The 11,217-nt window shown below is 35.3% G+C and overlaps 1 protein-coding gene across 1 annotated transcript in view; it reads right to left on the bottom strand.

The window, feature by feature from the left end:
- Window positions 1-13: 13 nt before the first annotated feature.
- Window positions 14-11,217, bottom strand: part of RAB5A (RAB5A, member RAS oncogene family) — a 32,445-nt gene continuing 21,241 nt past the window's right edge. The window contains exons 3-6 of the mRNA XM_004419413.3: window positions 7,870-8,021; window positions 7,445-7,567; window positions 5,547-5,640; window positions 14-1,450 (exon numbers count right to left, since the gene is read on the bottom strand). Of these exons, the coding sequence (XP_004419470.1) occupies window positions 1,335-1,450; window positions 5,547-5,640; window positions 7,445-7,567; window positions 7,870-8,021 (485 nt within the window). The 3' untranslated portion in view covers window positions 14-1,334. The remainder of the gene's footprint in view (window positions 1,451-5,546; window positions 5,641-7,444; window positions 7,568-7,869; window positions 8,022-11,217) is intronic.

Genomic DNA, 11,217 nt, shown 5'->3' with positions numbered 1-11,217 from the left:
AGAAAACCAGTACTTGCTTTTTATACCACTTTATTCCAACCTGAGCACCTCAATATAAAACTAAACACTGGTGAACTGTTTTCCTTACTAATTCTGAATTACTGTAAATGTACAAGTTCTGCTAGCAGTTCAACACTTAAATAGATTAAATCATCTCTGACACATGGTAGATTTCATATAATGAAAATACCTAAAACAATTAGTGCAATATCCTGAACTGATGAAAATAAAATGAACTTTGGAAAACAAGGCTGCCAGATTGTTACTAACATATTGCAATACTTATGTTACAAATTACTGGTACATTGTTTATTATGGTTCTAGCCGTGTAGGAACAACTGAAGCCCCTTCCTTTCAAAGGGGGAGAGAAGGAAAAAATTAGCTGTTTTAGTAACTGTACATTTTGTATACTTTAAGCAACTCTTAAATATTACAGAAAAGTAATAAACATATATGGAGACTACAATGCAGTACCCTATTTACAGTACAGCTGAAGATCAAATTTAAAATAATCAAGTTTGAATGTACATAATTGTTAGTGCATTGACTACATTATGTCCAAAGGGAACAAAAGCCCCCTCCCTGCCCCTAAACAACAAACCCTATGTAATGGCCAGCAGTGATTAAACAGAATCACAAATACCTGGTTTGCTTCATTTTTGTTAGAAGAGCTCATACGTTTGAAGGGAACACTATCCATTAAGATACGTTTATCAGTTTTCACATTCCTAAAACAAGGTGGAGTTACATTTGATTTACTCCATTTAAAAAATAACAAGACTGGCTATAATTTAGATGCCACTATTATTCATTTTTTCCCCCTGAATATGTGGGACTGTTTTCTTGTGGCTCATTTGTTAAAATATGGAATGTACACTTTAAATATGGATACTAAGAGAAATTACTGGTTGCCTGAATACTGCAGTTAAGCACAAGTATCTTTAGAACTCCCTTCTAAAAAAAGAATGTTTTTGAAAAGCCCAAATGAATAAGTTCCAAATCTTTTTCATATTACTAGCTGGTTAACTGTGGGTTCAGACAGTCATTTGTCTACATCCCTGGTGATGAGAAACGATTCCCCCTAACCTTCCAAGGAAACAAGTGTACACACAACTCTCATTTCCCCCTTCTACTGCTGAAACATTATTCAGAGGGTCACATGCATGTTATTAAAAATTAAGTTCAAAACACTTAAAATAATTCTGTATTAGAAACTTGACTCTATCATAAGTCTCTTCTTTTTGAAGCCATACTGGGCTGGTTAAATGCTCCAATTCCACCGTTATTAACATTTAGGAAGCAGAAGAATATTCCAGCTAGTTCAAACTGGAGGTTTAGTTACTACAACACTGACTCCTGGTTGGCTGCGTGGGTTCAGTAAGGTCTACTCCTCTTCCTCTGGTAGAATTTGCTCCTGGATTCTGTGGTTCATTCTTTGGCAACTTTTTAGCTGAGAGAGAAATTATCAAAATAAACACAATTAGAATATTCATATTAGGGGGCCGGCCCTGCGGCTTGGCGGTTAAGTGCCTGCGCTCCACTATTGGCAGCCCGGGTTCAGATCCCGGGCACACACGGACGCACCGCTTGTCCAGCCATGCTGAGGTGGCGTCCCACATACAGCAACTAGAAGGATGTGCAACTATGACATACAACTATCTACTGGGGCTTTGGGGAGAAAAAGGGAAAAACAAACAAAAACCAAAAAGGAGGAGGATTGGCAATAGATGTTAGCTCACGGCTGGTCTTTAAAAAGAATATTCATATTAGAATAACTTTCATCTGCTTACTTATAATCTTCCTTTCCAGTTAGGTTATCCCAAAGTATCACATAACCATATGTTCATTCTTTTCAAATGTTTATTGAGCATCATCTATTAAATACCAAAATACTGGTCACTGTCCTTAGGGAGTTTAGTGAACTGAGGGAAGGGTAAAATGTGGACCAGCTGCAGACACACAATTAAAACTTAACTTCACCAGAGCTATATTGAATTCTTTATACAAATTAACTTAATAACCAGAGAAGTACTGTATTTCATAATCATTAATACTTCTATTATTTAAAGAAAATCGAAGTTAATAAAGATGATGGCCAGACAATCTGGTTAAAAAGTTCAGCTCATAATTTTCTTTGGACTATCACAAACACTTTTTGGAACAAGTTGGGATATAAACAAATACCATCACGATTACCCCAGCAGAACTTGTCCTCTTATGTGCAACCTAATTACTAACCTAAAGTACGAGAGACTGCATCTCCTATTTTCTTTCTAGTTTACACAGACTTTGCCCTTCCAATATATACCATTTTCCTCTCAATTAGCTGATTAAGAACTCTAATCTGGGGGCCGGCATAGTGGTTAAGTGTGCGCGCTCCACTGCGGCGGTCCGGGGTTCACGGGTTCGGATCTTGGGCGCGTACCAACGCACTGCATGTCGAGCCATGCTGTGGCGGCATCCCATATAAAGTAGAGGAAGATGGGCAGGGATGTTAGCCCAGGGCCAATCTTCCTCAGCAAAAAGAGGAGGATTGGCAACGGATGTTAGCTCTGGGCTAATCTTCCTCACAAAAAAAAAAAACACTCTAATCTGATTCACCAGTAGCTCTGCCTAATATATGTAGATTTGATCCTAAATGCTCTATCTGAAAAAACTATTTCCCAATCTTGAGTCAGATGAGCGTGGCTTGCCACATTTAGACAAAGCTCCTCAACCAGCAGTTACGGCTTTAACTTGGCTAAGCTCGACACAGCTAATAGCTGTTCTCTGGAGCGTTGCTCCCTCGACTGAAAAATTTACCTGCTAGATGTAGTCTGCTTGGATCCCAAAGATCCTTGATGTCCTGGTTTCATTAAATCTTAAATATTGCCAAGAGTACTGATTTTAAGGGTGGCGAGACACACTGGTCTCTATCACCCTTGGGGATCGACTACTATGGTAAGACACTAGCTTTACCTTAGCACCTTGGCTCGGGTTACATAAAAGCTGAACGTGCTCTACTTCAAAATCTAAAAGCCTAGTTGTATTTTGGATCTTTTATCCTTTATTTGTTATAGTATTCCACGTCAGGTTTAATTATCTTTAAAATCCTACATGCTGGGTTGGTCAATAGATCTGGGAGCCAGGAGCATTGAGATTTGGGAAGAAAAGCCTTCACCTTGGGCCATTTCTCTAGGAATGGCAGCATAAATGGTAATAAAATGGTAAATACCCAGCCAAATGTATTTACAAACAAAGCCCTGTAAGGACAAAGAGTAGACTAGCATTATAAACTTTATTATAATTAACAATAAGTTAGGTTTTGGACTGAGTGATCATTTCTCCCTTTAGCATACTTCTCCAGGGTTTTCTGTAACTAGATCTGAGTGAAATTAGGAAGCAACCTGAAATTAGGAACTTTTAACTTCTATTGGTTAATTTTTGCTGTGTGAAGATAAACTAAAACACATGTTGGGGGTCTCAAAAGTAGTCGTCTCCTGTTTCGTGTCTTATCAAATGTTACCAAGGTGAAGTTGGTACCATCTGTTTTGCATATGGATAACTGCAGCTTATCAATTTGTCTCTGAATTGATTAGGATTGTTGAGAAGCTAAAAAATCCTGGATCAAGTTAATGAACATGTGCAATGAAAGAAGCCACTCAAGATCTTATCAAATTAAAAGCAGATGATAAATTTATTGTACTCTCTCCCACTACTCCCTTTCATCAATAGTGAAAATATGAGTGTACTGTGTGACTTCTTTAAGTTACTAATCTGGTAAAAGAAATGGAAAGGCCACAATTCAATTTACACTTGGGATTTCTTTCAAGGAAAGAAATATTGTAATTTCAGAAAAAAAGCTCTAATATGTAGGGTACTTTCTGACTGGAAAAATGACTTTATTAGCACATCTGAATAAAATGTACAAATTAAATAAAGCTCATCTGGGGAGTCTTCATACCCTCAGAAAGGTTTAAAGTTCAGCCTGATTTGAGGGACCTATTATCTCCTTAATTCCTGTTATTAATTTTTCACATGTGGCTCTGGGTATAATCTGTCCAATTTATAAAAAGAACATATTGCTGGCACAATCCTTCACAACTGTGCTACTATTTCCCTAGCAAATTGCAAGCCTGAGTTTCTCAGGAAAATATTTCACACAACAAACAGGTAAGTTTTTTCCTAAATGAGCCACCATTATCTCTCTCACCTAGTGAAAGATATTCTAACAGTACTTGCAGCTTTTACTGAGTTTTCTTTAACCTCTGAAGCAGATGTTAATTGGTTAATTTGTATGACTTCAATATAAAAGAATATTTCTTATTTGGGGATAGAAATGTGGACACCCTAGTTAATCACCACTGCTGAATAAAAGATGTTATAGGACGAGAAGAGTGCGTGGCATATGACTAGTGTGGAGACAGTAAACTGTGAGAGCCACCCAAGACCTTCCCACAGAATCTGCACCTTAAAACTACTGGAAAGAGGTTAGAGTCAATAGAAATACTTTTATGTTTCTTATAGAAAAAAGGAAGCTTCCTTATTACTACTACATCTATATCATCTATAATCAACAACTGTGGAATAGCAATCATCATCAGTTTAAAGTCCCTTAAAGGAAAGGTAAGAGTACTGTGTAGCATCAAATGACCACTGAGGTTATACAAAGCTTGGAGGTTGTTCTGCTTCCCCTCTTTCTCTGTGCCTCAATGCTTTGAAAGTTTTTCCATTATAATATTTGCATTAAAATAATTTGTCAATCTGTATACTTATGTATCATGTACCTTTCTATGTTATATTTGTCAATAATCAATGATTTAAAACTTGAAAAACAAAAATAGTGCTCTATTCAGGGCAAAGAAGAGACGAAAATAGTTACTAATCAGTGAGAAAGAAATCTCATTATGCCTACATGTTGCATTGAAAAATACTGCTCTGAGTTTATCTTCCTTTTATATAAAAAGTATAATCTAATAGAAAAACATATTTCTCCAAAATTCTCAGTGAAATCTTTAGAAAACCTATCGCTTAAACTATCAGCTCAAAGTTCAGGCTTTCAACTCACCTAGAAGAAACTTAACTAAACTGAAAGCACTATAAACTAATGAGTAATAATCTTTCAAATTTAACAATATTCCTAACAAAGTAATGCTTGGTGGAAGGGATCTAGAATAGTAACATAATCATTAAAAACAAGGAGAAATTGGGGGCTGGCCCGGTGGCGCAAGCAGTTAAGTGCTTGCGCTCCGCTGCGGTGGCCTGGGGTTCTCAAGTTCGGATCCCGGGCGCGCACTGACGCACCGCTTGTCAAGCCATGCTGCGGCAGTGTCCCATATAAAGTGGAGGAAGATGGGCACGGATGTTAGCCCAGGGCCGGACTTCCTCAGCAAAAACGAGGAGGATTGGCAGATGTTAGCTCAGGGCCAATCTTCCTCACAAAAAAAAAAAAAAAAACACAAGGAGAAAATCCAAGAATTTTTTAAAAGAAGACAGTATGTAAAAGAAAACCAATATGTCCCAGTTTGTTTTGTCTATATTTATTGTTTGAAAAAAGTTAATCTTACCTATTGCCATGAATATTTCATTTACATTCATTGATGTTTTAGCTGATGTCTCCATGAATAATAAACTGTTGTCATCTGCATAGGACTGTGCTTCCTGTTTATAGAACAAGAAAAATGAGATATATCCTTTGCACATCCTATACCTGCTTTATTTTTGTTAGAAAAAAAGAGGCTCCCTTATTACTACTCCAATTTGATTACCTATAATCAACAACTGTGTAATAAGCAATTATTTCTAGTTTAAAGTAAAACAAAAGTAAGAGCACTATGTAGGATACATTTATAATTTTCTTTTTATTTTAACTTCTTGCACTATTCCATCCCGATTCATCTGGTCTCACATTAAATCTGCTTTCAAATGACGAGTTCCAGGGGGGTGGGAGGGAATTATCCTATCCTAAACATAAAACTCTCTTTGATCTCTATGGCAAATTTTACTTATGCTCATTATTTGCAATGAAGACAAATGGAAACAAAACATCCAACACTGGCTTCAACCACTAAAGACACCCTTATATTTAATTCTGAATGACTTCTACGAGCAACATTTTGATTTTCAATATATCATGAATCACTCCTTTGAAAATTATATTACTACTCTACATTTTTGTCATGCTTTACAATTTATATGTATTATGCCTTTGATCCTCACAGCTGTTATGAAGAGCAACCAATTATCTTTCTCATTTGACAAAGAAAAAATGAGGTTCCTTTGAACTGTTACGTGACAGGGCGACTTTTGACTATAACGTAAATGCTTTATCTACCACTCTATGCTGGGGAGGTAACTATTTTAGAAAGAGTAATAGATGATCCTATACCTCACATGGTTGTCACCAGAATTAAATGAAACCACATGTGCAACATGCTCAGCTTACTGCCTAATGGTGCAAGAAATATCAGTTCCCTTTCTCTCGGTACATGTACTCCATCTAGAGCCATCATCAAGAAAGAAAATTATCCCCTCACTGAAATTATATGTACAATGGCCACAACCAAACTTCTTGGTAGAGAAGCTGAAGAGCTACAGAACAGGGGAAGTTTAAAAATGTCTAACTAGAGACACGTGCTTTGTTTTAAATGATTATACTTTCTCTATTTTGTAGCAGGGAACATTCTTTATCAGCTAGATTTTTCATCTTTATTTTTGAAGGCCTAATTTAAGAATAACCACATGACTGTAAGTGTATGTGTACATGTGGCTATGTGTTGATATATATTTTTTGGTAGATAAACAGAAAAAGGTTAGAAAGAATACTAAATTATGTGTAGGGGTGGAGGGAATAGGGTAGGAGGCAATCACTTTTGCTCTATATTATTTCTGCACTGTTAGTAAACAATTACTTCTTTTGTAATTGTTTAGATCAACAAAATTTTTGAATCAATTTACATATTACAATTATGTAAAGATATTTAAAAATTCAGGTTTAGGCCGGCCCCGTGGCTCAGTAGTCAAGTGCACACGCTCCGCTACTGGCGGCCTGGGTTCGGATCCCGGGCGCGCACCGATGCACCGCTTCTCCGGCCATGCTGAGGCCGCGTCCCACATACAGCAACTAGAAGGATGTGCAGCTATGACATACAACTATCTACTGGGGCTTTGGGGGGGGCGGGGAAGGAGGAGGATGGCAATAGACGTTAGCTCAGAGCCGCTCTTTCTCAGTAAAAAGAGGAGGATTAGCACGGGTGTTAGCTCAGGGCTGATCTTCCTCACACAAAAAAATTCAGGTTTATCATGAGAAGCGTTTTATTACATATAGTACATGAAATTTGTTTTAAAAATTTGTATTTTCTATTATTTGCATGGTTTTAAAATTATAACTGTAATTCAAGTGTGGATACAGAAGAAAAACTTACAATGAAGATGTGCCTTCAAGTGAAAGTTAAATTCAACATACCTGGAAATCGACAGCTCTTTTATTTGCAAGGTCAGCCTTGTTTCCTGATAAAGCTATTACAATGTTAGGACTAGCTTGCCTCTGAAGTTCTTTAACCCAGTTTTTGGCTCTGGCAAAGGATTCCTGGGAAACAAAGAAACAGCTATTTGGCACAGGCTCAAAAAGTGGTTAGGGAGCGTCTTTGTGAGACAAGCCTTTAAAGACTGTCCAATGTGACTCTTGGAAAGAAATTCTTAGGATTATTGTATTATGAGACACTTTCATCCTACATTTTTAAATCTGCTTTTCTAACTCACAAAAGCTTTGGCAGAAATGTCATGCTTGACTATCAAAAAGATTTTAAAAAATCTTTTCTCTAATCGAAAGTCTGAATGCCAAAAACGGATATTCAAACTAGTTTCACTGTAGAATGCATTTCTACTTACCTCATTTGTGATATCATAAACAACTATGGCTGCTTGTGCTCCTCTGTAGTACATTGGTGCTAGGCTATGGTATCGTTCTTGACCAGCTGTATCCCATATTTCAAACTTGACTGTTGTGTCATCAAGACACACAGTTTGGGTTAGAAAAGCAGCTGAAAGAAGAAAATGTCTGCAATAAGTTTATCATTTCCCCCTAATATTTTCATAATATAGAAAACATCTGGAAACCTGATATATTGCACACCCATAGTTAATAGTGGCTTTAAATGTTAAAAGATCTGTGCTTCAAAGCTAGATAAAATATATATGCTTACACATAAGACCTTTATAGTAAAATCACAGATTGAAAGTTTTTTCTACATTCTTAAAGCTTGTTGTAATATTAAATAAGTTTAATACATTTCTTAAATTGTTTTGCCACATGTAACTTAAAAAATTTAAAATAGTAAAACAATTTAAGAAACGTATATATATTGATATTCTTGAAAAATAGGAGGAGAGGGATATCAGCATACCTATAACTACCATCTACATTGCCAACACCACGCCCCCTGCTCCAGTTTTCTGGTTTTTACTGGCATACTCTGGGGATTTAGTCTCAGTCCATTACCACTAAATTAATATTTTTGTTATGATATTATTCCTTCAAAACATTACGACACTTTAATTTTTGTAATCATTATTACCTCAACCTAGGCTTAATTTGTTAAATATAGGTTCAATATTAACTCCTATAGCTCTTTCATTCCCTGCCATAAAAATTTTCTGGATTTAATTTTAACAATAAGAAAGCATCATTTTATAATAATATTTTTGCTTTTAAAATTAAGAGGTTGTCAAATCTTGCAAAGAATTACTGTATCACTTATTTTCTGAATTGCTTCACGAGAGCACTATGAAGTAAAATGTCTCTTATAAATATAATTCTCTTAGCTCTAGGAATAAACATCAGGAAAGACACCACAATGGATACTTAAGAAGAATGAAAAACAAGAAATTGGTTTATAAAAAGCAGGTTATAATCAAGTGAATTGAACTTTAAAATATCAACTATTAGAGTAAGCTTCTAAGCGTAGCTAGCTCAAGATACTTACGAACAAGACCTACACACAGCCATTTTTAGCAGCATGCTGGCCAACAGTAACCAGACCTTACAGTTTCTTTTCTTCATTAACTTTGGTAGTTAAACCCCTGCTGCTCTATTACTCATCATTAATTGGTATGCTCTTCTCTTTTCCTTTCAGCTCAAGGTGTGGTATTCAACTCCTTCTCCCAAATTGGCATGGAATTAAGTTACAAAATATTCTAGAACTCTGTCCTATCATGCAAAAGAATTAGGATCCATTTCTGTAAACTGTAGCAGTTCATCTAGTGATGGCAATATTTCGTAAGAGATTCACTAGTTAATATCAAATGTGCCGAATAAGCCAAGTCTAATTAGATATTATATTTCTTTTATATTAGATATAATATTAATTTTTCATACCATTGTTATTAGGTTAAGTGGTTGCTGGCTTTAATATTAGCAACTATAATCTTCTCAATTTTGCAAACATCATAATTGGAAATGTTTTTATTTTTGAGCTAGATTCTAAGTAATAGTTCTGTGAATTCTCACAGGTGGCTAGTCATATTTAAAATATATTCTATTTCATCAAACTTCTTTTACCATACATAATTAGCAGAAATATCCATTTTCTAAAATCCTGTATGTATGGTAAAAGATACCAAGAAAACACTGTCACTTTTTCACTATAATGAAAGGTTCTCCTTTAGAATCAAAAATTATTTTTAAACAAAATTAAGCCTCTAAGTACTCCTTTTTCAATAAAAAGGAAAAAAGGAAAGGAATGGATCACAATATATAAGTCTTTTCTCAAGCACAGTTTGATGCAACTTGAAAAAAAAGATGGATTATAATTTGCATTCAGACTTTGCTTTCTCTTTTCACGACCACAAAGTACACTGATAGTAAAACCATTCACTTACACTTTCATAGATCATCTATCCTCAGGGAAGTAACTATTAGTTATGCTGCCTTAAAAGAAATATAATCTGATTCTCAAACCAGTTAAAGATATCATAAAAGGCCACCAATCTTTTTTATAAATGCATGTACAAAAATGACAAATACAGGCAAAGAAATTCCAACAAATACATTAAAAGAACAAAAGCCCATGCCAAGAAGAGATTCTTTCAGAAATACAAAGCATTTACACCACAGGCTAAAAAAGAAAAATCAGGTATTATTTAAATAAATTACAAAAGGGCATTTGAGTCAATACCCATTCCTAATATACACATAGGATTCTTCCTTAAAATCTATCAAGTGTCCATTCCATCCTTAAGTCTAAACTCAGCATTTTGCTTATTAATAACAAAGCTCTTAGGCAGTCTCTCTAAGTCTAGAAACCAACCAAGAATATCCACTATGACCATCACTTAATACTGTTTCAGCCATCCTTAAAATAAAAGTAATAAATTATTGGAAAGAGCCATATTTGGAAGCAGAAAGATTGACATGAAAATCCAAAGGCATCAACTAAAATAAAGCAGATAATAATGAGTTCTTTAAATTGACTGGAACAGATCAAAGTCAACAGCATTACACACTGGCAATAACCAGGTTTTCAGTGTTGTGCTGGGGGAAGAATGGATTCCAATCATATCAACAAAGAACAAAAAGAATCAATTCACTCCTCAAGTTCTCTAAGAAATCATCCTCCATTCACACCCTATACCTCATGGTTCCAGAGTTACCTATGCAATAACATGTTTCACACTGTATAATCACTGGTTTATATTATCTTTTTCTTCTCCTAGACTGGGAGTTCCTTGAAAAATCACTATTAGCTATTCTTCTCCACACCCAACATCTAATATAAACCCCAGTGCATAAAAATGTTTGCTAAAACAAGTTCATAAAAGATATGTGGAACTATTTATGGGCTATTTTAGATAATATTTGAATAGACAGTTCCCAAATGGGAAAACATAGGTCTATTTCAAAAGGCCTCTACTCAAGTTATTACATAACTAACACAATCTCAAACAAAATACCATCAAGATCTTTTAACTTTATAACACTGTACCGTTGTTCATGTGGTATGATAAACAGTATAATTTTGGAGGAGGAGAAAAAGGCCAATATTAGAGGCCAGGAGAATGAGTTTGTTTCATCAAAAACACATTAAAACAATTAAAAGTGTTATAGTGCCACAAGGACAGAAATATTATGGGAATAGGATAACCCAGTATTATTATAAACATTATATACCACAAGACCTTCATGATTCCCCAAAGTTTTCAAGTTTTCAAATACTACTACAGCTTTTAACTTCCCCATAA

The sequence above is a fragment of the Ceratotherium simum genome, chromosome 5 (assembly GCF_057802395.1).
Source record: "Ceratotherium simum simum isolate JZ-2026a chromosome 5, ASM5780239v1, whole genome shotgun sequence".
Taxonomy (NCBI): domain Eukaryota; kingdom Metazoa; phylum Chordata; class Mammalia; order Perissodactyla; family Rhinocerotidae; genus Ceratotherium; species Ceratotherium simum.
This window is presented reverse-complemented; position numbering and strand designations above follow the sequence as displayed.